The sequence below is a fragment of the Xiphophorus hellerii genome, chromosome 1, assembly GCF_003331165.1.
Source record: "Xiphophorus hellerii strain 12219 chromosome 1, Xiphophorus_hellerii-4.1, whole genome shotgun sequence".
Taxonomy (NCBI): domain Eukaryota; kingdom Metazoa; phylum Chordata; class Actinopteri; order Cyprinodontiformes; family Poeciliidae; genus Xiphophorus; species Xiphophorus hellerii.
Window position 1 is genome coordinate 11,771,357 of NC_045672.1, and position 27,528 is coordinate 11,798,884.

At 37.5% G+C, this 27,528-nt stretch overlaps 1 protein-coding gene across 1 annotated transcript in view; it reads right to left on the reverse strand.

The window, feature by feature from the left end:
• Window positions 1-27,528, reverse strand: part of LOC116725577 (kazrin-like) — an 86,740-nt gene that overhangs the window by 11,626 nt on the left and 47,586 nt on the right. The window contains 2 exon segments of the mRNA XM_032571719.1: window positions 12,070-12,091; window positions 12,093-12,262. Of these exon segments, the coding sequence (XP_032427610.1) occupies window positions 12,070-12,091; window positions 12,093-12,262 (192 nt within the window).

Sequence of the window (27,528 nt, forward strand, 5' to 3'; positions counted from 1 at the left end):
CTGCACCTGTGACGGCTTGGCAGCGACGACACTCCTGGTGTTGGATGCAAGAAAGCACTCAGTGTGACTCTGTGAATGGATCCATTCACTGCTGCATATCAAACAACTATTAGATACCAATTAAAATCTGTCAATAAACACTTTTTTTTGGTGCTCTGTTTGCCCCGGAGCTCAGTCCTGTTGAGTAACATTTATTAACAGGGGAGAGATGCAGAACCTTGTGCACGTCTCTTCTCTCCGACAGTCATAATTATGACTAACATGCAGTGCAGTCGGTCCAACTCTTATAATACCAAGTTGCAACTGAAGTTAATTTGTCTGGATGTGGAAGAATACTGCAAAGTGAATAGGAAGCAGAAAGAAGAGAGATGTGCACCTGCTGACGTTTTTCTCTATACAAAGGACAACCCCAGTTTGGTTTTGGTCAACAGGCAAAATACTATGTTTGACAGAAAACAACACCCTTTAGTGTAATTACCAGTTGAAGCATGGTGGTGGCAGCATTATGCTGTGGAGATGCTTTTCTTTCAGGACGAACAGGGAAGCAGGTCAAAGAGGATGGATGGAAGTAAATAATAAACGATGTTGAAAGAAATCATTAGTTCTGTTTTATTGTGAGCAGAATAGATCGATGTTTGTATGACAATACCTTAAATTTATAAACAGAACTAATGTAATTAATCTCAATAATTGTAAGATATTTAATCAGCCTCCTCAATGGAGCAGAATATTCAAGTTTCATGTAAATAAACACTGGTTTTTAATTTAAAAAAAAAATTGTTTGGGATTCTTTCTCAAAAATGTCAACACCTGCTTTTCTGCAAAACAGCATGCAAGCGCCGAAGCGGAAAACTACTCTCACCTAAAAATAGTGGAGATTACAGCTCTCTCCAAAGTTTACCTGCTCCCATTATTCAGTGTTAACAAATACACTGAGCTGTATCATGCTCTCCTGACCCGCTCTCCGAAATCTGCATAAGTGGTTATCAGCTCGCCGCACAAAGGCTCTTCTGCTACCAAATCCAAAGTGCTTTGCCGTATTTTAATGTGAGACTCTAGTAGTCTAGTGCTCTAAAAGCTTTTGTCCACCGTGCTTCTGCATGGTGCTTCCCTGCTGGAGGACTTAATAAATGAGCCAACTCATTAGCTACTGCACAGACGAAGTGGCTTTGTCAGTCTGTGTTAGTTTTAAAACTTAGTTCAATCTGCGGTTTTCAACATTTTTATGTCTTCGTACACGTTGTGCTTGATAGTTTTAGTCAGTGTAATAAAACAGACATATATTTACAGGAGCTTTTAAAAGTATACAAACCCCTGCTAGAGGCCTTGACAGATAACTATAAAACCTTTTCCTCATGTCATATTTGTCCTGTAAAACTGAACTGCAAAATAAATCTGTTAGAAGGAAGATAAACAAAGCAGCTTCAAGAAACAGGTTGCATAAATGAACTACTTTGTTGATCAGTCCCATCATTTAGTCGTCTTTGGTAGAAAGAAGTTTGTTTTATGACTTTCATTCAGTTCATACTGACTCCCAAAAAACCCGAAATGTTCAGAAGCATTACTGTTTACTTGTGTTTAAGACCAACGATTGAGCAACGCAACATGCACATGGTTGACAGTGTTAAGACCCTCCTCCTTAATCTGATTGGCTGACTGAGTGGCGTATTCTGTTGGCAGGAGGAGCACAGGTAGGAGGTAGAAGAGTTTGATTTTATTCATAAATTATCTGTGTCGTATTACACTGTCACAGCATAGTGACAGTTTTAACAATGAATTACCTACTTCAGCGTTAAGATTGTTATTTTCAAAGGGTACTAACAAGAACAAATATTCTAATTCATCAAATATGACTGTCCTGTTTGGAATTGTGGCCAAAATTTCAACTTTGCTGTTGTAAGGCAGTAAAACATTCTCCACTGATGTTAAGGGAGATTTCAAACAGAAAAAGAATAATAATGTCTGGCAACCAAACGTCTTAGTCCAGCCTTATGGAAATTGCCACATGTCACATGAAATTCCTGGTGACTTCATCAGAGTTGCTTTCTCAGCACACTTCCTGAACAGTTTCTGTCACATCTCTTCTTCAATTTTAGAGAAATCTCCAGTTTCTCTCTATCGTTCCATATCCCCTTCAATAATAATTGGTGACAGGATGTACGGCACCATAGTGTATATATAGTCCTCTGGATTATATATACACTTCCTGGCAGATACTTTTGTACAATTAGATCATTTGGATCCTTTGAAAGTTCTCAGAGAACTATAGATTTAGTTACAGGAGGAAAATGATTAAACTGGTGAATTCAAGAAAACTTGTGCAGAATTTAAGGTCGTGCATGAGCAGTTTTCCAGTCTTATTTACAAAACTAAGCTACCAATGTTATATGCATTTATCATATGCAGAAAATATTTTATCCAGTTCTCCCACCCATCCATCCATCCATCCATCGAACCAACCAACCATCCAACCAACCAACCTCGCTTTTCCTTGCAGGATTTAAGTCTTCTGCTGTCACTGAACAAGAGGCGGGTTACACCCTGACAGGTCATTCTCTGACCTTTCTTTGGATAACATAATTTGTTCAATATCTACATTTTCATTTGAATAAATAAATCACCAGTGACTTACTGAGACAAATAAATGGTAATCCAAAAGATAAAATGAAGTATGACACATACATTGTCACATTCTTCCATTTTCAGTGAGCATCCATTACGTGGTTGCATAATATTTGTATGAACTAAAAGGTGTTAAATGGTATTTAGTCTGAGAGAGAAAAAAAATCCATTTGATGAATGCTTATTTCATGAGGAAGCAAATCACCTCCCATTTGCAAGTTCACACAGTCTGTACCAACAGGAACGACATGATATCCTTTTCACATCCCACTCACTGCTTTGGTATGATTCAATGACGAGGTTCATTAGCATGTGTTCCCTATCTATTGATTGCAAATGAAACAAAATTTGAGCCATGATTTTAACAAAAAAAAATGTCCTGCCATTCAGTTAAATACATCACCCACTTGTATTTACTTACTTTACTTACTTGACGGACCAGTTAAATATTTCTCATATTAAACTAAAAAAAAAGAACAACAATATTTAATCAAAGTACATTATGTCTTAAATGAAATCAAAGGGGCCACATTTATTGGCACCTCTAAAATTTAATAAAAATAAGTGTAACTGAACATTTTTCTTTTATTCTACTGAGTGTTTTAATTGCTCAAAGTGTCTATGAAGGTTCATTTTTAATCCATGACTCTGTTTTTACACACCGAGTGTAAATATGAAGGTCTATTTTTCTTAGCAAATCCTGAATATGATAAAGGCAAGAAAAACATGCCATTCAAGTAAAGGTAGTTACATGTTAATCTTCAAAAGCAATAGAGCAGCAGTAGAAAAGTTGAAATCAATTAAAACTGTGACAAACATTCCCCTGACAGCACCCAGGTTTTATATGCATCTAGGGAAGTGAAGAGGGAAGAGAGGAGAACGGATGTAAATGCATCTCCAGTTGGTCAACAAGTTAAGCTCTGGGTAAAATATTGAAATAAAACTGTAAATAGATATCAAACATGCACACTAAAATTGATTATGTACTTTGTGGAAAAGCCTGTTTTGGTTGTGACAACTTAACGTGTCTCCTACATTGAGAATCAGTTATCACATGAATTACTCAGGCGTGATTTGGACCTATTCTTCCACATAGATGCTTTCAGATCTTAAATGATCTGAAGTTCCTCTCAGTTCCTTCCACAGACATTTAGCTAGATGTGTTTTACTTTCGCTTTTAAGCTTTTGGAAACCACTTAAGGGTTTTGTGGCTGTGTATGTCACGATCATGTTCATAATTAATTCATCGTCAGATTCTGATCTGATTATCAATAATGCCCTGGTAAATTTCACCATCCATTCTTCCTTCAATTATATGTGAACTGTCAGTACCACATGTTGTAAAATATTCCACTCCATGATATTCCCACCTACAAGGTTTATTGTTGGTGTGATTTTTTTCAACTGATGTGTGGAAAATCTTTTCCTCCAAAGGTGACGTGTATCGATATCCAAAGAGTTCAGCTTTGGAGTTAATCCAACGAGACTACATTCTTTCAGTATTTCACTGACCTGTACATATATATTGTACTAAACTTTAAAAACAAATTTCAACATGTTTGTTCTTCAGCAGTGGGGTCTTGTTCAGTGAGTGTGAACAGCAGCCGTTGCCTTAGAATGCATTTTTGTTTTCATTGGATAAACTTTATCTGTAACTTCCAGGTGTGAGGCTCTTTGTCAGAGCTTCATGCCTCTAGTTTATGGTAAAATTATTTTTGTTTGACTCCATATACTGGTTCAAACTGCGTTCACTGGAGCATTCACTTAAAGCTGTGTTCAATGCAGCTTTAACCAATGCCAATAGGATTTAGCAATATTGTTGTTTTACCAATTGTAAATCTCTGTGCAGTACTTTTTTTTACATCTATATATAAAAAAAGCTGAGACTGAATACACTTTTGCAAATGCTAACAGAAGGCTGGTTTCCTGGCTTTGTGTGTCTTCTTGATCATCCTTTTCTTCATCTAGACCACAATATTGGGCAAAAGTAGCACATAATGAGTTTGTCAGATATAAAATCAACCGTTTTTTTGATTTTACACATATAATGTAAAATTTGTTAGATATAAAATCAGTGGGCTTAAATCCTGTTGAAAACCTGTGCTGGAAAGAAGGCTGAATAATTGGCTAGCTCGGACTCTGGAGGGAGGATCTAGAAAAATCCTCCAGAGGATCTTTCTAGATCACTCAAAGATTCCTCTCTGTGTATGCTTCAACTCTGTGAAATGTTTTAGGTGAAGAACTGAATTGGTCCCTGCTGGGAAAATGGGGTTATGTGAAGTAATTAAAGCACAGGTGCAGATAAAAGTGGCTGCAGAGATTTTGTAATAACGTTCTTTCTTAAGGTAAGATAGTTTGACAAGTAGATTAGCTCAAAATAAAAACTAGATTTTTTCCAAAATGTTCATCTTGCGTGTATGATGATGCACTATAAGGCTGTTATATATTTTTAGCACATCTTTATCAAAGGCGTCCACAAATGATAATGGCAGGAAAGTGTATAAACAGCAGTGAAATTTGAACTGCAATTTTACCTGTATTTCAACATAGAAGTACAGGTAACATGAGCATGATAATATGCTCATGTTATCATACTAAATCAAAAAGACAGTAATAAAATTTCCTTGGAAAATGAATGAGAATGCACTCCATACTGATAGTACTCCATAAAACGTCTGTTCTAAAGAAAAGCAAGAGGCTTTAACTCAAACTTTAACATAATTATTTCTAGTGAGACCAAATGAGAGAGAAGTTCATTGAATGTGGTTTGGGGTTTTAAATCTGCCCACTGAACATTGAATTGGGAACCTTGTGACAGCACAGAGGTTTCACCTCCTCTCTTCCTCTGTAAAACCAACCTCATGCACCGGCTGAGGTTGATTCATTTCTGGTGTGATGGTTACAGGTGGCCTGACCTAACGAAGCTACATTTTCAGCCTGACTTCTTTTCATAGGAAAAGAACAGACTCGACTGTTTGTAACAAAGAACACGATCTAGTTTGAAGGATGACGTCACAAACCACAAACAGTTGTGAGGCTGTTGAAGATGTGAAGAAGAACAGTGCAAACTGAGAAATAATGAGTTTTTTAAAGTGAAGCTGCATCAGAGCCCACATTAAATGCAACATGCAAACACTCATGAGCAGATAACTGGCTAAACAACCATGGCAGAGTAATTAAGGATCCCTTTTCACACTTGCAACATTAGGAATCGTTATTCAGTTAGTAACTTGGAATACAAAGTTCTATAATCTGATATTAAATTTATTCTAACGGTCAAGTTCTGTCATTTTCTTGTGTGACAAACTGTCTGTTGGTGAGTTCAATCTGCAAATGCTTCCTTTTCTGATCCCGAATGCTCCATGCATTGCCTAAAATAAAAGCCACCAGATTTAACTGACGTGTGTTGATGTTCGAAGTTAGCTATTATCAGTGTCAGTAGTGTTTTTAACATTAAGGCAGAAGGAGCAGGGAGACGTAAGGACCTGTAAAGGAAACTGTATTTTTTAGATGTGGTTTAGGTCATAAGAGAGCTAGACTTTTAGTAGGTAACAAAAAGGATGAGTCTCTGTTTCATCTGTTTGACCTTTCGACCTTTGTCTGCCATGGACAGGCCCTGTAACTGTAACTGTCGATATCCTTTTGAAAATCTCAGGGTTAAGCAAGAGATGTAAAAGCTACACACGAAAAGCGCTGTTTTATTACGCGAGCTGTACTAATGGTGCTACACACTAATGCAACAAATGCAGCTTGAAATGTCAGCTCTGTAATCATTTTGTCTTTTTGGAAAACATTATGAAACCCTGGCCTTTTTATTTGTACTTTTGGAAGTGCATTTATAATTATTTTTAATGCAAATTACACTGTCTGGATCTGTGCAATTTACTATGCCCTATAAAGTGACTAGACAGAACCTGGTATCTGAAAGTCAAAGTTTATAAAACGGCTACAGAGTTTTGAAAGGCACATTATCTGAATGTTATTAATGTGTGTGTGGTTTTGCAACAAATTTCAACATTGTCAGTCAAGTTGCTCTCTAGAAATGTTCAGAAATTCTAATATGTTTCTAAATGTTTCGTTACATTTCTGTTTCCCATGACATTCAGAGCAGTAAACCTGAATCAACCGGAATCGCCCTAAAACGAGTTACAAAAAGTAAAATGCTTGTAACGAGGTGATACATCTCAAAGCATACATGAAATATCCTGTCAATTTTTGCTCCTGTTTTGATTCACCATCTGGAATTCTATTTTTTTTATGCTACATTTCAAAGTAAAAGTAAACAAACATGCAGTCACTTTCATTATTTTGGCTTAACAAGCCAGATAAAAATGGCTTACGCATTTGCGGAAACTCTCTGTGTTTAGGTGATTAAATATCTAGTGAGACATGAGACTTGTAGTGAAGGACACGTTTTGGAGTAAAGTGGCTCCAAACACAGCAAGAAGACAACACTTTGATGATATGTAGCTGTTTACTTTCATTCATGCTCCAAATGATCGGGGGGGGGGGGGTCAATTAGCTGAGGGGAAAGTAGATAATTAAAAGCACTAGAAAGGGCCAACTACACTTTGAAATTTCATTAAAGGACTCTTTGATGAGGCAATCTTAATTGGAGTTGTAAAGTTTTTTTCACTTCAGGGTTCACAGATTGTCAGCGCTGCGTTGACAATTTACAGGCAAAATAACAAAGGCTGCAATTTTAAGATGTTACCAGTCCTCTGAATTGCGGCAATGCACCTCAGTGGTCAACATCTGGTTTGCAATAGCAAGCATCATTAACACATCAAACAATGCAGGTTTTGGCAGAATAGAAGACAAACAGAGGGATAGAGGAGAGAAACGGGAAAAAATGCAGCAATGGTGTGGAAAAATAAATATAGAAAAGCTACTGTTCTTCCTTGTATTCTAGTTTTTGTATTTATAGTGGACCAGAAATGTGTGTAATTGAGCTGCAAGCCATCTGGACTGAGTTAGGAATAAAGCTGCTGAGAACCTTTTCCAAGGTAAATAGGTATTCTCCCAAGAAACAGAGATCATAATGGATGAAACACAGATACACTCAGCACCAACAACCCTGCACCCACAAGCAAAAGTCAAGAGAATTTAGAGAGAGGCCAATTAACTTAACATCCATATTTGTGGACTATGGGAGGAAGATGGGGTAGCAGATTGAGAACCCACACATGCAATTGCAAAAAAAGCACACTCAATGCAGAAAAATCCTGATCTGAATTCAAACACAAAGATTTTGATCCAGTGCAACACCGCTAGCAACTACTCCACTGTGCAGTCTATATTAGTAATCAGTTAAATGGAAATGGGACATTAATGTTGCAATAAATCTTCATGTCCAACAATACCACTCCTAGAATCTGTCAGTCTGATTTTCAAACTCACCTTTGTGATTTAAGCCTGAGGCTTTTTCTACTGCCAAACAGCAAAACAAAGGACATTTGTTACAGTAAAGGCTTGAAGCTGCTTCAACAAATTGCCTCTTTGGTTTTTAAAGTGCACTGGATTCAAATAAAAGTGGATAATTTCTTTTGACATTCAGGAAGTGCCATTTTACAATCCCTGTCACTTAATGCAGCAATTTGACAGAAACGTAGAAGAAAACAGAGTAAGAGTTAAGCTGCTGTGCCACACACTGTTCCATCATCGTTCACGCTACGCAATTCACAGTGTACTTAATGCAAGTCTGAGTAATGCGAGAGTCATTACTTTTGTTTGTCTTTGGGGCTCACTTGTGGATTTATTCACTATTGCTTTTGTGCTTTCTCTATAGCTTTTCATAACTGTGACAACCTTCAGATGTAATATTCGTGAGAAGAGGAATACCGTGAAGATTATTTCATAGCTTTCACTGCCTACTTCCTGTCTCATGAAGTCGCTCCTATCCAAAAGAAAACTTAAAGTTAAAAGTACACCAATGTTTTCCTGTAGGATTATTAAACCCTGGATATTTTTGCATTGTAAAATGCACAAAACACATCGTATCGTATAAGGATTTAATCAGCTAGACCAATACAAAGTATCAAATAAAAATTCAATGGAAAAGGGACATGTTTGTTTATTTATTTATTTTTTTTTACAAGCAAAAGCTAGAAATTCTGGCTGTGCATTCATATTCAGGCCCCTGAATTAATCTTTTCTAGAATCACCTTCAGCTGCAGCTTAAGCTGTATGCCTTTTGGGGTATATTTTTAAATAAATAAATATATAAATGTATATAAACTCCTACTCTTATCAGCAAAATAACCTACACTGGTGGTGTTTGGTGGGCTTCATTGCACAGAGCACAGCTATCCTGACAGTTAAATGACTCTAGTTTCTTATATAGAAAAAAAAAAAAAAATCGCCAGAAAATATACTGAAGTTTGTGGCAAATCATGGGAAAGCTCAAGTGCAAAAAGTAGAACTAAAAAAGACAGAAAGAAATCGGAACTTTGCCTAAATTTTCAGCTTATGAGCCAAAAAAAATAAAAAATCAATGGGCAAAATCTGCTGCTGTTTTATAGCTGCCTTAAGAGCAGTGTCTTTAAAGTGTGCAACAATAAAAACTCTCAATTAATGAAGATTTAGGAAGACTGAAACATGAGCTGCGATGCAGCTCCTCCTGTTCCTCGCCAGTTCAGGAGAAAAACGGGAACATAAATAGACGTATCTTCCTTCACAGCAAATTCTGCAGAGTTAAATCAACACTATTTAAAACTCTGAAAAGATTTAAATTAACACCAATTCTGATAAGGACCAAATAGACTCGGCATATATATGTGTTGTTGTGTGTCATAAGTGTTGATTTGCTGCAGAATTTGCTGTGTTGGTGCCTCCTAAATGCAACTGTGTGTGCATGAGTCACATTCTGGTCAATGTTCAGCATTAAACATTGGCTTATTGTCTATGCCTCCAATAAAATCACTTTTATGTCAAACAAGTACACAAGAAAACCTTATTGACATGGGCATTTTCTCTTTTAAGCTCACAGCCCTTTCAGTTTAACCCTCATATAACCAACCTTTAACATCTCAACAACCAATTTCCTTTTGTTCTCTCTCATCCCTCTTTTAATTGCAGAACTGATCCACTAAGCTTAACGTTCCTTGACCTTGTAAGTCAACCAAAGTCCCCTTTTATCAAGCTTTTATTAGTGGTTGATTACTGTCACAGCCTGCAGGGGCTGGTAGGCTTTGGCCTTCATTAAAGGTCTGAGTCACTGCAAATGAGGGTACGAGGGCTGCCAGGAGTCTGCTGAGATATTTAACCATCAAAGTGGGAGCGATACATATTTATCTAATACGTGTTCTGTCCTGCTCTCCATCCAGCCCTTTTTGTTTATAGTTCAAATCCTCCAGTCTTGCTGGAGTCGGGCGAAAATGTCGCTGCAACAATATCTCCTGACAGCAGGTCGTGTTTTTCTGCGCGATCCAAAACGATAGCGTTGCTCTCCGCCTCATTTCATGGGTGATATTTTCTTTGAAAAGAATGATTCATTGTCGTTCTGATGACATCTCTGCTTGAAGCCGTGCAATCCACCGAGCAGTGCCTGGCAGAAACTCATTTCTTTTCTTTTTTTCTTTTTATTTATTTCTTTTTTATTCAGTTTTGTGAGTATATTCCCACTTGGAAAAATTCCCTAAAACTGTGACAGAACCAGCCTGTCATGGCCGACGCCAACAGAGAAAAAACATGAACCGTGGAGTAGGTTTTCAGAAGCTGAATTGTGACTTTGATTATTCAGTATTTGAGGCCATGTGTGACCTCACAGTCATAGTTAATAATTAAACTGATTGGCATTTTGTGCTGCAGGCTTACAATCACTAATCTTAAACCCAGAATCCATCAGTAAGTGTGTGGTGCCGTATTTACAGCAGCCAGCAGTTCAGCTCAGAGGTCTACACCAACTGTCATATAGATATTATTTGTTAATTTCACTCATTTTAACCACATGGACAAAATAAAGAAAAGTTTTACGGTCAGACGAATTTGGTCACAATCAAGCTGTCAAACAAAGGAACACTGCACCAACGCCAGGTAACCTACTAATTTTAGTAATATCTATCATTTCTAATAAGAATAATGGAAATTGGTCTAGTCAAAATTATGCCTGTAACATTTTATGGGCTACAAAAAACTTGATAAGGCACATTTATGTAGATATTAGTTGGAGTGTATGTAAACACACGAGCCTGTATGTCCATACTGGAAAAGAGAAAATTCTAAGTGCACTCACGCTCGTGCATCAAACTCATGCTTTTGAATGTCAAAGGCATCGTACATTGTTTAATCAGTCCACTCTGAAAGACAAGTGGTTCAAATAAACAATTCAAAGCCCAAAGATTTGTCTGATATTTAGGCAGAAGGTAAATGCACATGAAACTCTGATTGGATGTTCATATAGAGCTGAAAAGGAGGAAGAGGAGGAAAGTGAATGAAGAAGTAAAAAGTAAAAGAACTGGTACGCCACAAAATTATCTGTCCAGCAGATCGCATGCTAATGGTTCATAATGCAGTTAATGGGCTCCATGAAGCATGTTTGTTGCAGACACTGCAGGTCAATATCACGGTGCTGGGAAATAAAGCGGCAGAAGTGAAACAGCAAGAGTGGGAGTGGCAGGCGGTAAATCAAAGCAGGACAGCTAAACGATTAAAGTGAAAACTGCTGCTGCTTTAAATGAAACAGGTAGATACATAATGGTCTGAATATTTTATGAGATAAGTAATGGATTAGATATCTGATATGGCAAAACATGTAGCTAGGTCAGCCTTTTTTAAATTGATACCTTAAACTTTAAAGTTATTTTCCAAAAATCTTCCTAACTAATAATCAAATGATGGTTTTCAAATAAATGTAAGCCCCTTAAATTTTTATTTTCACATTTTGACATGTTAAAATCACAAACTTCAATTTATTTCACTAGGTTTTATTTGGACAAACCAACATTGAGTGGTGGAAAGAAAATAATGCAACTTTTTAAAATCGTCCTGCAAATTATCAACTGCGTTTCGGTCTGTACTTTGACTGGGCCATTCCAATACATGAACATGCCAAGATCCAAAACATTTTATTGTATTATTGGCTCTCTGTATGCGGTCATTTTCTGCATTAACATAAAGTTCTAAGCATTTTGCAGGTCTAATAGGTTTCTTTCCGACCAAGAAAAGACATCTCCAAATCATGATACTGCCACCACCAAATATTATGATTTGGTAGATGTGTTGATGTTAATTTTTTTGCCACACTTTCATTATCCATCCATTTGTGCTAGTTTGTGTAAGTTTATCACATACAATCCCAATAAAATAACATTAAAGTTTGTGATTTTGATCATTTTGAAAGGCGTGTTGCTTACGGGTTTTGAGACTTTATTGTTCATGTTTTTTGTTTTAAGAAAACAGTTGCTGCTTCAACACTGCAGTTTATCGTTTCCTGTCTGGACCTCTGACCTTGTAAAGCCTCCTTGGCCCGATCCAAGCTCCTCCTCCTTCTGGGCCAGCTGCACTCGGAGCTCCGTGGCGGACAGGACGTCAGCCGAGCAGCCTCCCTGGGTCTCCTCCAGGTCCTTGCTCAACATGTCCTTCATCTGCCGCAGCAGGTGCACCTCCTCCTGGAGCTGGGCCACCTCTTCGCGCAGCAGAACTAGAATATAAAGGGAGAAGAGGAGAGCTTTCAGAGAGTTGAATGAAAACCTGCTGACCTCCTTTTTTTTTTTTTTTTTTTAAGCCAAAGCAAAAAATCAAGCAGATAGAGAGGAGGTTCTCATTAATCCAGTCTTATTCAGGTTCACTCAAACGCTTTCAGAACTGTTCTTACTGAAACGCAAATGACTTGGAGATCAGGAAGTCAAGTTTTATTTTGATTGAGGTACGTGCTACACTAAATCCCCTATTATCAATAATAGTAATCATGGAATAACTCACACTCAGAATAACTAATGATTGTAATAACTTTATTTTGTTATTTTTGAAGCTGCCTGGTGAAACTACTCTGTGACAGGAATTGTAAGCAACAGCATTCATTCGATATTCACTAAAAGCTTCAAAGTGCTTAACACCACAAACAATAAAATAAAAAACAAAAAGTGTAAGAAGCTGGTTCTACCCTTCACAGACATGAGTCACCAAAAAATGTTAAAGTGCTCTTTTCTACGACATCTCATGTTTCTCACACAGCCATGACAGAGTAGTGGCAAAGTTTTCTCCCGTACATCAGCCTTTATCTAAAAAATTGATCTCTTTTTGCTCAACAAATGTGCTTGCATAGATGAGGGCATACAGAGAGTGATTTAGAGAGAAAAAAAATAAAAAGACGGGTGGACTCATTCTGCTCGATTTCATGCATCCTGAGGGCGAAGGGGTAAGATGGGAGTGAGGGAAAACCGTTCAGCTCCGTCCTGCAAAGCTATCGAGTGCTTTGCATAAATTCCACCTCGCTGTAAATTCCTGCATCCCAACTCCAGTATTTCTGTATAAACAGTATGGATGGAAAGAAAAGTTGAAGAAAATCTCCACAGAAAATATTTTTCGAAAATGTGCTGGGAGTCAGAGTATGAATTTATTTTTTAATTTGTTAAATACTATAACTCCTCGCTCCTTTTGTTCTAATGTTTTCTTTCATCTTCTTTCACTTTTTTACTTGTGCCTCTTGAAAGAGTGGGGAACAGATCTATACATTAATATATTTTTGGATTGGTCATGATGTGAACTACTATTACTAAAACTTGATTATCTTAATGTTAATTTGTGACCAAATTTTGAGTAACGGCAAAGACAAAACACAGACCCACGTAATTGCGGTTTATGGTGAACACAGCACAGCTACGTAGAAGGAGCTGAAATACAACAAGCCCAATCCGTGGTAAACGAAAAAATGAGTTGGACAAGAGCCATGGTGTATGCAGGCTATTTAATACTAAGATGCATTATTTTTGAAACATGACTAATATTATAAACTATATCACACTTCTAAGAAAAAACAGCAAATTTTGTGTTTTGGCACAAATCAGAGGACCATCAAGCAAGAAATATCAAAGTTCCTCACTAAGTTGGTAAAGACAAAAGTTTATTCCAGCTCTTATTGCTCTCACAAAGAACAACAGTTGCTCAGAACTAGAGCTGTCAACCTTATAGAGAATTATTTTGATACAATATCCCAACTTTAAGGTATTTTACTGACACAGTAAACAATAACATTTTATTCTCATCTGTCTTTTCAATGAAACCATGGTCAAACTAAGAAATGACTACATAGATTCCAGTTCAACCCAAACTAAAGGCAGTCAATCTCTTCCAAACACTCCTAAAAGTATTCCTTTCCCAAACAGTTACTCAAGTAAATGTAACTAAGTAAAAGTAACCAACGTCTGCAGCTAATATTCATATCTGATGTCATGACAAACTTTTAAAAACAAACCCTAACTGAGGATATGCGGTACATTAAACCGCTTAGACCATCTAGCACCTTATGGGGCATGCTGCCATAATTCCTCCTTTGAAAATAAAATCCGTCTGATAAATTTACTGTGTGAATAATAAGGTTTTTAGGTCTGTTAATTTGACTAAGCTCATGTGAACTGAGGAGATGTGCTGCCAGTTGAATGATAAAAATTTAACAAAAAGAGGTAACACTTGTTAGTGAAATGTCATTAGAAGGAGGTATAATTAATGAGCATGATTAGCAACTCCATTAGCATAGCCCTTACTGGACACCAGAACGGTTGTCCCATTTGGAAATAATTGGTGGTGGGGTAAAAGCTCAGTTGGTTTAAAACCTAAAAATAGTCACATACCCAATTTTTTTTATCCGTTTAGCCTACTTTTTACATTTTCATTTGATTTATTGTTCAAAGGCAACAATACCAAAGGTGATAAACGGGGACACTGAAAAAGAGCTTGCAGTTTGTCTCGGTCGCTCCAGTGCATTTCTCAAATCACCAAACAGTAGGTCTTGCAAATATCAAAACAGTCGGTTTTGACATTTGCAAGACAATAGGTACATTTTCCAAAGCAATTCATACAAACAACAAAACACCATGGATTACCCGATTTCTCAAAATCCTTAGTTCATCTCTCAAAAGTTTAAATTTGTGTCAGTGAACATGTCAGTGCCTCAGAATGAGTACGGAAAAGACAGTCAAATTGTTCTGTCATGTTATTAGCATAACAAGGTACATGTGAGGGACGTTGTTTAGTAATTTATTGAAACATTTTTGATGACAAGTGTTGTAAATTGTAGTTCTGTCCTCATGAATGCACTAAAGCAATTGAGAAAAACTGTATTGTGAGAAAAAGTACCAGATAATGACCACAAAATGAACAACTTTCAAACATGAAATTCATATATCTCTAAATGCTTGGAAAATATAATTTATGGAAAAGAATACAAAAACACTGCAACTGATCCAAACTTTTTTGTCTGAATCAGTTTCAATGTACAAAATGAATCTAATTGAGACCAGATGTTCACATAAACCAAATAGACACAGTATTTTAAATCAGACTAAACTTTTCCTGTTTTGTACAAGTAAGAATGACCAAAATCTTCCTTTTGCTTCCTATTCTGTTAACAAATACTCAGAATGTGTAGCAGATAGACAGACAGCATTTCTACTAGGGGGTTTTATATTATTTTTTTATCAAAATGCATTTTATGATTACATGATTTTTTTCAGTACCTGTCCATAACACCTGTAAATAAAACAAGAGTGGCACATAATAAATTTTATACCTGAAAAGAGTTCTCTACCAGCCAGGCTGTAGCAAAATGAACCAATCTACAGGAAACATTGAGAGAGATTTTGTTTTTTCCATATGGCCCATTTCAAAGGACATTTTGGCTCAGCACTCATCTTAATGTAATAAATTCACCCGTCTTATTTGGCCTAAGGCTTTTGTCAAAGCAACAGAAAATGGAAGAGGCTCCAAAAACAAGAAATAACTTTATGGGGGATAGCATTAACAGGCAAACATGAAGAAAATTGATCTTTGAGAGAGTAATTTGGATGCTGCACTTGTGCACATTTTGACTACCACTCCTAATAACAAATACTTATGAGAAGTTTAAAGATATTTAGTCTATTCATAAAAAAACTAATAACATCACAACTGACAGAGAAGCTTCTGATTCCAATATTTTTAATGACTGCATTTTTTTTCCTCATTTAAAAACATCAATTAGCTGGATGTAAAACAGAGATACATTTGTTTGAGTGTTTGTGTTTAACCCTTTCATGCATAGTGGTCACTACAGTGGACAGCTATCTAAAAGCCATTTTCTTGTGCTTCCTGTGGATTTTTATGTTATAAATGCACACAGACCACTGAAGTGGACACTAATGCATCATAAAATATACCATCAACTACTGGCCATCAGCTGCAAATGCAAGAAATTATTTTTGTTAAATACAATATGGCCGACAGACAAAAAAGCATGAGAACCGACCCGGTCCCTCCTTCTACTGTAGACGACTCTTGCAAGTAAAAAAAATATTGTGACATCAGATAACCCCTAAGGAACAATACAACTGATGTATTTTTCAAATAACAACTTTGTATTTGGACAAAATTACAATTGATCACATAAAAATAAAAAAAAAATAAAAAAATATTTTTACAAAAAAATGTTCCTACCTTTTTTATGCCTTAAGAAAAGAATTTTAAAAAATGGAAAAAAAATTCTGACACAAAGGATCATAATTCATGCATCAGAGGGTTAAAATTATTCTCATCTGCTGAGCACTCCAACTCCGTCATATAAATGGAGTATTCATTGTAAATTCATTTAACTGGTTCTATGTGTTATCACTTTGTTTGTATCATCAGGTGAAATTCATTTGTGACTTTGATTGACAGACACGTCTTCCTATTACTTGCTCAGAACAATTTAGGTTTGCCTGGTTCCAAGTGAATTTTCCAGATAAAATCCCAGATGTCTCTTCAAAGAAGAAACTTCTGATGTACCAGCTTGTGATTCTGTGGCCCCAGTCTGTTGCGCCGGCCCCTCCGGACAGTTTAGGGTCATGATTATTACTAGATATGATTCGACATTAATCAGACAGCACTCAAAAGAAGTGAATGTGTTGCCCTGAGGTTTTTATATTCTCATTCAGTGCCTTTCCTGATTATAATCAGGCATGCAGTGACTCAATGCTGTCAGGATTCTGAGTAGCACAAGTTTGCAGTCCACTGCTGCAGCAAAAGCTTGCCAAATTCTTACAGTTTATTACAGACAAGACTGTCAACATCTGAGCCCTGCTGTGCAAGATCACCTGCCTGAATGAGCAACAATAGCAAACAGTTAGTGTGTGATGAGGAATCACTTGTTCGCTTCTTCAGAAGTTCATTTAATTTATTCAATTATAAAGTTGTGATAACAAATAAAAGTACAATGACCTAAAAACAAAAAGAATACGTTTTTTTTCAAACAATTCTAGCAAGGACTCATATGAAAAGTAAAATGAAATGCTATTAAAACACAAAAACATTTTATCATATTATGCACATGCCACACATCTCAAAAAACCTTTCATTTTACCTGCACTCAAAGGCCAGCACAATCTTTTTGCTACTAATTATTTTTCTCCCTTTACAAATAAACACAAACCACTTGCATGAACAGATGTTTCTGTGAGCACAAACAAAGTAAGCCTGGCAAAACGAGGTTGTCTTTTAGTTTCAGATGGTGTGAGCCTGTCGCCAACATCAAATCTCAAGATAAAGACCTTGGTGGAGGTCAAACGCTGCTTTTATAGATGAACCTTCAACACCATCTGTTGCCTACTTGCTCAGTAAGACGTCACTCCCCCACCCCCTCTTTAAACAGTCAGCTCTTTCTGTTCTGAGAGGACATGACAAGAAATGCAGGAAGATCGACATCAACACCTTAAACTGAAACTTTTCACTGGAGCTCTGAGTATAATATCAGACAGGTACTAGCTGAGGGTTCTGTGGTGATATAAATGATACTGTTTTTAGAAACAAACATTGTGACCTTTTGGTTTTAGACTAATCATGTTGGGTTTCTTTTCCTGGTTTTAGGTCCACTACCAAATTTCAAAAACTTTTTTAGACTGTAAAGTAAAGCTTTTCCTTTAGACAGGAATGAACTTGAAGACATAAGAATAAAATCAGTGTTTATGCACAATGAAATACCTTTATGTTTTTCCAGATGAATACATTAGAGTAGCAGATTCAGTCTTTTTAAATATCAGTGTTGATTAAATAACATGAACAAGAATAAGTTGTGTTTTAATTTGCATCTATGCACACAAACAAAATGGTAGTATTTTTTTTTAAATACTAAAACTTAGTCCATTCTCCTTACAATTTATTTCTGTACTCCTTGACATTTATTATGATGAGGAGTGAGAGGGATTAGACGGAATCGTTTGACGAATATTTATAAAATGATCCTTGAATTATGTACATTTCGTGATTTCTCTCCCAGTCCCATTCTTCTCCAATCCACTAAACCGACTCCGGTTAATAAGATTCACTGAAATCGTAAATAAAACCTTCCTCGGCTACACATCTAAACGGCCGCTCTAAGTGTGTGCATTTGCATAATAGCAGCCATAAATCAGCTGACATGCAATTGGGAGCGGTGAATTATGAATCTGATCAGTGTCGCTTCCTATTTGCGTGATTTAAGCAAAATGGCTAAAACTGTCCCTCTAAATAATCCCGCGTCTGTTATGTGACAGTTTTGGGATGAAGGGATATTGTAGGAATATTGCTCAAAAAAAGATCAGCACTTCTCTAGGGACACAAAACTCATCCTTCTTTCTTCATGAAGAGAAGTAATGGTGCGATAAAAATTTGATACAAAATGAGAAAAGATCAGCTCTGTCTTTTTCCACGCAAAATTTTAATTGACTTTTTTTTTTTTTTTTTTTGATGACCAAAGGTTTCCTAGGAAAACCCCAAACTTATTTTGGATGCCTTTCCTCATGTTCCTACAGTGTGTCATGATGAGGTACTTTCTCTATCCATCTCTGTCTTAATGTCACTCCTTACCCCACAAACTCCCGTCTTACGCCATTTCCTCCATCCCGACATTCCTCCTCTCCCACATGCAAGAAAAAGCAGCGGGACTCGGAAACGAAAGTCGCAAAAAAAGGTCCAGCAATCTGTCAGAGATTTCACTGGCCATGAGGCAGCTGAAATTGGACTTGGCTGCAACAGCTGTGGAGGTGGAAAATTGATGGAGAACGACAGTAAGTGTCTAGAGGGGGGTCATTTTTAGATTGCTTTTCAGTCTGTTGAGGGGTGGGAGGGAAAGACAGGATGGAGTTCCATTTTTTTTTTCTTTTTGCTTGCTACTGGTGACAAAATCAATTAACGCCCTTATTGTTTCCGCTGAATTCGTATGCAGCCAACTTGTAGAGGGACACACACACACATCCATAGACCTATTAACAGCCAGTAGCTCCTGCAACTGGAGGTATTTGTTCAGCCTGGCTGCAGACTCCATAGCCATGAGTGAGCATTATAACCAGTGCGTTTTTTGAATTAAGTACTTTTTTTCTTTCCTGATACATTGATAATCTTGTGGATCCGCTGCTGCCATTGCTGTAGAGCAAAATAAAGTTGGACATTTAAAAGAGAAATAAAAAGCAGCACCTTGTTGGAAGTCGTATATCCCTTCAACTTATTCATATTTTATCAGGAAGGATCCACGATTTCCTAATTTTGTAAATACTAGTGAACAAACAGCATTATGAAGACCAGGAAACGCATGACTTCGATCTGTTCATGGAGTACTGTTTAATCTACCAATATAAATAGCACAACTGCAAACCTACAAAGAAACAGATGTCTAGCTAAACTGGGCAAGGAAAGCAATAATCAGAGAAGGGCCATAGCAGCTCTGGCGTAAGACGTGCAACTCTAGTGAGAAAATCAGAAAAAAACACAGAAAAGGAAGTAAATGTTGAAAGAATATTAGTAAAAGACACATAAACAAACGTATCAATTAAGTGGAAGGAAGAGCTCTGGTAAAATGGGATCAAAACTAAACTACATGAAAAAGGCTGTTCACATAAGCCCTCCATACTTGTGTCATAGTGGCAGCATTATGAAGTGGAAGACAGGAAAAGCTGTTAGAGTTGATCAAAAGTTGGATGGAGCTAAAAGCAGTGCAAAACTTGAAGAAAGCCAGTGGAAGTGGGTCAAAATCTAAATTTGTGGATGAAACATGACCAAATCTTGAAAGATCCAAGGGATTTGAAGACATCAGCGAGGCACTTAAAATTTGTTTCAAATATGTGCTGAAGTTCGTGAAATTCATAACGTCTAGAAGTTGCCTCAGACACATTTAATCTCCAGAAGAACGAGGAAGTGTTCGGCCTGAACGGAGCATGCATTGTACCAAAGTGAGGCAGCACAAAAAGTACAACCCAGTTCAGGAATGTGTGAAATAAGAACGGGGGGGATGTAGGAGCTGCTGGGGTCAAGAATGCGGGCAGCAAGTGCTTTCATGATGGGAGGCAACAACTCACATCCTCTTATTTGTTTTGGACTCTGCGACCGAGTCCCATCCCTGTTGAAATAGCCATTTTCCAAAGCATTGTCTGAAATCTATTCAGAGACACAATGCGTGCCACACGGGTTAATGGCTTAACCTCTCCAGGAACCCTTTGAGTGGACTTGAAATAAACAGTTATCGATTTTAAAACACACCTGACATGATTGGGAATGGGGGGGATATAAGAAGGACTAGGAATCAGGGAGTTTATGGAGTTCTACAAACCTTTGCACTTTCCTACTAAGTGAAGTGATTGTAGTTATCATACGGATCAATTTTCATGCAGATACTGTTAAAGCCATTGCTGTCTAAGCTTACGTCATGCAACCAAAGGAGCTCTGTTTTGTGCAGTCAGACCTTTGTAGAGTATACATGTTCCTGTGCAGGCTCCGGATACATTTCTGTATTGGCATCAGACCAGTTGGTGCCTTTGTCTCATTGTTTATTTCTTGGGCTCCATGTTGCATAAAGTAACAGAGCTCTTTCCCACCTGTCGCCCCACAATGCCGGTCAGGCAGGTTAACGTTACTATCGCTACACTGGAAAAACAGCCGAGTTTATTCAGGTCTCATTCAGCAACTTGAAAGTCATGTTTACTGAACATATTATGGTACTTATAGTAAATCTGACTGGGCTTTATTATTATTTATTTTTTTTATTTATAACATTTCTATACATTCAAAAGAAGGAAGAATCACTAACTCCTCATGAAATCAGCTCGACTTGTGAAATCCAGGAAAAAAATAAAATACTGCAAGTTGTAGTTTTTCTGTAGGTTTCAGAGTTTTGCAAAGCAAAGTATTTTTATTTTTTTTCTGATGCCGTGGCTTTTGACAACTGCAAGGTAATAAGTTACATTCTGCAGACTGAGAGCTGGACTCTGCAAAAATATGAAAACAAGACTCACTGCGTTCACCGTTAGTAAAGATCTATATAGCTTCAGCAAGTTTCACATAAAAGCTACTATTTCACAAAAGAGGCAAAGGTGACACGATTTTTTTTACACAATGCTATTAATGTCACACCTAATCCTGCACACGTCAGCCAGAGTAAAACAGTCAAATGTGTTTCAAATACTCGTTTATCTTAAATGAGATAGCCAGTCAATAATAATAAAGCAGAGTCTCCCTCTTCCTGCGTCACACAAACTAACTTTTAGAAGCTATTGATAGCAAATTCATCAGTGGCAGATGACAGATGTAATGCCTAAGCTCTGACTGATGAAGCAGCCTCTAGCCTCTGCCTGATCTGACAGTGCATTGCTTTGGATTAGCCAGTCAATCCTCATGAGCAGAACAATCTCAGTTCATCGCCTCAGGAGATGGCGAGGTGATGGTCGATGAGCAAGCGAGGAAAAAAGGAAAAGAAACTATTTTGCCTTTGGGCACTCCATCATAGAAATCAGACTAATATTATGCATTAACGGAAGAAGTGATGAGGACAGATTGGCATTCCGGATAACACAAAAGCAGGGATGGATTGCGATTTATTGATGAAAGGAACAGTAATGAGGGCAGGCCTCAAACCTCTGTGGCGTTTACCCCCAAATAAACTCACGATTGCTCTGAAGTTGAGAGACTGCAAATATGGAAGTGTGGATGTGCAACATTGGTTACTCAAATAAATCAAGAGACACTGCAAAAAATCTGGTGATTGGTACTATACCAAGAGTTACAAAGCCACATTGACAACAACTGTGTTTTCCTATGAGATCTTAAGCGATTTCCAAATTCCTTCAGACAGACTTTCAGCGAAGTTAAGCTGTTTTCTCCGTTCAACCTTTCAGCCTCTGTAATGGATCATGATGAATCTGGAAATGTTCATCAGTTCATTAGAGATTTCAGTGTAGAGCTAAGAGTCTACATTCTCCTGGAAGCACACGCAGAGACAGCAGTTCAAATAACACTAATTATTTATATTACACACTTCCATCAATTTTAAATGCGAATATTATCATCATATCATTATCTATGTTTTAAGCAGCAGGAAAAAGCACGCAAATGTGAACTTAGAAATAAGTCTACAAATTCTGATCATGGCGTACGCGGAACTCCAAAGCCAAAGAGCTGGTATACTGTACAGAGACATCAGTGCGAAATACAAACCGGGTACCCCAAGGTCAAACTGGAAATGACCGAGCTGAGATCTTGAGGGATTTCAGATTCAAAAGGACAGAATAGTAATGACTAACCAACCGGACATTGTAATCATTGATAAGCAGCGGCAGAAAGCCGTTGTAATCGATGTGGCCATCCTCAATGACGGAAACATCAGGAAAATAGAACAAGAGAAATTGGAGAAATACCAGGGGCTCAGGGAAAAACTAGAAAACACCTGGCAGGTGAAGGCATCTGTGGTCATCAGAGCCCTTTTGACAATGACCTCCCACTCTGGAGAAGTGGCTCAAAAAGCTCATCCAGCATGTCAGTTCAGCAGAGTTTGGTTTTAAGAACAAATACTGTGAGAAACCCTCAAGTTCCCAGGCCTCTGGTAGAGTACCTGGGAATTATAGCTTGAGATGAAGAGGAACCCACCGCATCCCAGTGAACCAGTAGCGTCCAAGAGACTAGCCTTTGTTTTATGCTTACACATTACCACTTTTTAAACATTTTAACATAAATCACATTTGGCCCAACCAAACCTAAAAACAGACACATTTAGTGATTGTTTGAACAGTAAAATCTGAAGTCAGAGATGTTTAAATAGCGGTGTCACTCCCTGCTTGATCTTTTCCCTTCTGACCAGTCAGTGTTGATCAAGCACTCTGAGCCTTAAAGTTTCAGAATCTGACATCCAGATACTGGCAAGCCTATTTCATGCTTCAGCTCCTTGGAGTAATGGGGGTTGAACTTGTGCAGGAGTACAGCTTAGAACAAAGCTGAACAGTGGGCAAAAAAAATAGAAAATAATGGATCGAAGAGAAAGATGGCCCACTAATCCTGGCAACATTCCATAACAATCTGTGTCCATTTGACTAAAAATGATGACCTAATGTCAGCTAAACTCTGTCCAAAAGTTTAAATACAAAAAAATTAAGCTAAAATCATCTAGTTACCACAGTGTAAATGTAAAGAAAATAATCAGATTTGCATTTTTTTATATATAAAATTTTTTACTTTGTCTTAATGGTCAACAGATATTTAAAGCTGTCTTCATCTTTGTGCCATTTTTAAACAGTTGCATAAGGAGCTTTCTTATTTTCACAGGCTACACTTGCAGCAAACTGACAGCAATCCGTCAGAACAGTGTGTTCGCTTTACAGGCTCGCTGCCGTCTCTGAAGTGAAAACTGCAAACAATGAGATTACTGTCTTTCGGAGGGTACAGATGGACAGATATACGGGATAGCTTTCAGGATTTCTCCGTCACGGAGATTAACGAGAGAGTTTTCCGTGAAACTGGAGGAGACACAGCCAGGGTCATTAAGGACAGATGTATAGATAGGAAACAAGATTGATGGGAGAACATCTCTAAATCATAGGGATCCTGTCTAGAACATTTAGATCATTTTGAATACTTTCAAAAACGACTGAGATATTGCCACCGGGAAATGATAGTGTCCCTCGAAACACAAAATGATCACTTAGTGTTACCAGTAACGGCTAAATAAGGAGACAATAGGCTGTAATTTTGAAGGGGAAATGTTTTCTTTTCAAAAATGAAGTAGAATTTTAAGACTTCATAATTTAAGATTTTCTTTTTGTAAGATTTATGACAGTCACAATGTCTCCATGCATGAACTTGTGAACACCTTTGCATGAGTACTATCAACAGAAATTGCCATCTATGGCTGAACTGCTTTCTGTTGGCATATGATTGTTTTCTGATGAAGTAAAAGCAAGCTTTTATTATGAACCCCAGAAAGGAACATGAGCAATTCAAACTTAGCACCCATGTATCTATGTTTGACACTCTTATTTTGAAGAAAGACAGTTGGCAGTTCTTGAGGTGCCTCGTGTTGACAAAGTCAACCTGTAGAGCAGCAGTGCTCAACTTCTCATCCTCTATAATATTTATGTGATACTAAATTATGTTTTCAGTTCAAATAATCTCACTGTTCTAAATTAATATAAATCCTACACACTACTCCAAGTATTTTAGGCAGAGTTGTGGATGAATGACACTATTTAAAAAGGAAGTATAAAATAAAAGCTTGATTTGGAGTCGCTCCAAATTTAGCAAAAATAATCTTGTTCACCACCAATATGAACAAATAGCCCAGCAGCCTGCGTCATCTATCTTCAAGATTCACCCTCTTCTAGATTCATGCCATTTATCTTACATTATTTTAGGTTAGCAGGCATTCAGGTGGGAAATAGGAAAAAATAACACAAGGGGAGTGGATTGTAATTGCACAAATTTGCACTACTTACCAATTTTCTGAGATAATTAATAACACGCACACTGCAGCCTAACATTGGAGGTTAGTGACTTCGATTGGTGTTTTTCTGCTAGCTGAAACAAGTGGCTTACCTCTGGACAGATTTTATCAGAAGTAAGATGATGGCCAATTAGCTCTATTTTACAAGAAAAATATATCTGCCTAGCTAATGCTTTATGAGTGATTGGAGAAATGTGTGGAGTGGGAGCTATTTTATTCAGAGATATACAAAAAATAAGAATTATGATTAAAATTTTATTTTTGAAAAATATGTTTCTCAAATATTTTTGTTTTGGCTTTTTTCCTTCTTTGACACATGCAAAATGTGTCAATTCCAAAAAAATAATAATTCAGCTTGTTCCCTAAAATCAAGGTTGTAATAGAAGCATAGAGGCTGTTACTAGCAGAACCTTTATTGTGTCAGACATAGCTTCCAGATAGGAAAGATATTTGTGATCAAACGGATAAGTAAAAAAAAAAAAAAGAAATAAAAACATCTGTGACTGTGACAGTGTTCAACCCAACCTGTCAGACAGATGGATGGATTCGCTCAGACATGTAGATAAATGGTATTTGGGTCAATTCCAACTCATGTACGACAGAGCAGGAGTGAGGATTATAAAAGCTGTACTCAAGGACAGGTGATACATTAAGCATTTTTAAATATAGAAAATTGTTCATCTTATTTTAAGTTATTTGCACCTAGTCTAATAAAGAGACATCTATGGTAAAAAAAAGAAATCAAAATGTCTGTTTAGGTTGATAGTGAAAAAAAGCATGCTGTTATTAGTAGGCCGGGTTGGCAAAGAGAGGACAGGAAGCGTGTTACCATGGATATTACATCCTATGCAGATGTCATGCATACCTGTCTCCTGTGATGGCATCCTACAAACTTCAAAACCAATCAAATGCATTCCGTAGCATATTCTGCTAAAAATAAAAACTTATTCTGATGTGTTGTGCCAGGATGACAGCAGTGATCTGGTACAAAAATCTGAATATGGAGGTGTCAAAACAATGCCGGTACCCCCTTTAGAGTTTCTAGGTCTGAGATGGGTAGTATAGCTTGTGCAGGTGGAAATACATTTGTTCGGTTTTTCAAAATGAGCCGAGGTTTTGTTGACAGCTTCTCAGAAGTAAACTGCAAGACTGAAAAGACTGCCACTGCAAAAGTGAGGTACCCTTCTCAGTAACCTGCTGCTATTCTGTAATTTATTTTAGCAAATTTGAGGAGCTGTGGAGAAATACACTTTGAAGAAGATCAGCTGCCAACCGAAGCATGAGTTTGACTTGTAACGACGGGGAAGGAGCCACATTTATCTTTGCTTTTGCTTCAGGGTAAAATATGATTATGCACGGTGGTCTTCAAACAAGGAGATAGTGGAAGAAAATAAAGGCTCTAATCAGTCCATCCCCACTGAAATACAAAATTACTTTCCGCACTTTAAAAGTGGCATGACTCGCCATTATAGTTGCTCAACCATTATCCCCGACCTGATTCTTTCTTTCTTTCTTTTACAGGCAGCTGATTTTCTCTAATGTGCTTCAAATTGTCACCTGTGTGTCTGAAGAGAAAGTACTAGCACCTGAGGGAGCCGCTCACCGCATTCACCCGAGGCACAGCCAGCGAACGACAGCAATTACAGAACCAGGACCAGAATCAGCTGCGCTCACAATTACGCTGTCAAAGCGAGCTGACACAGGCGGGCGTTTATGCTGTAGCTGTACGCATAAATCAGAGCAGATGTCAGAATAACATGTTGTCATTTCACTTTCTAGAAACCGCTCTGACAATATGCACAATGCAGGAGTCATATCAATCAGAGAACAAGCTCACAGTAGGAGCTTGTAACAAACTGCCGGGCTGTTATCTAGCTTCTACCTCTGTGTTTACTTAACAGAAATATGTTCACAGCGACCTTTTTTGCTTGGTCTGCACCCAAAATGAACCTGGCTGTGATGTAAGTGAAATCAGACTAAAATATAGTCCCCAAAAAAATTGTTGCTCTGACCTAAACTGGTAGAAAAATGTGCCAGCTTCAATAATGTAAGATACTGGAGCTCTCCAATATTGACATGACAAATCTCTGAAATATACAAATATGCAAAATCTACACACCTTTGTACTTTGATAATAGGTTGCCACAAATTGAAGTGTGAACTAATCTGCAGTCATAAACATGTTGTCATGCAGTGAAGGGAATCTAATGAATCAATAAAAGCAACAGGTGTAAAATTATTTCCATCTTTGTTTAAGATAAAATGTTCGTCTTTAGAGTTAACTCTATTTTCACTTTATTTGAAGTACATCTCTGACTAACAACCAACAACCATTGGCAGAGAGAAAAAAAAAAGAAGCATAAATTGCCAATAGCTTCAAATATGTATACAATAAATTGCTAGTGTTCATACCGCTCTAGTAAACCATTAGTAAAATTACAAATGATAAATGGTAAATGGCTTGCACTTTTATAGCGCTTTATCAAGTCCAAGGGAACCCGAAGTGCTTTACACAACATTCAGTCATTCACGCACACATTCACACACTGATGGTGGCAGGCTACTGGATAGTAGCCACAGCTACCCTGGGGCAGTCTGACAGAGGTGAGGCTACCATACATTGGCACCACCGGCCCTCTGACCACCACCAGCAGGCAAGGTGGGTGAAGTGCCAGGGACACACCGACAGACACAAAGTGCGAAATATTTACTGTGATTTCATGTAAGAGATCAACACAACGTAGTGCATAATAGCTAAGGAAAATATCAACACATGGGTTTCAGTTTACGTTACAAATAAGCTGAAAAGTATGGTGTGCATTTGTATTCAGCCTGCATATTCGAGACAAACTTTTGCATATTTTTTTGATATAAATTGTACTGTAGCTTTGGCTGAAGGTTTAGGGTTGTTGTTCTGCTAGAAAATTAACCTCCACCAGAAACTCGAATCCTAGAAGTTGTTTTATTTTGCATGACTGTTTTGTATTTAGCACCATACATCG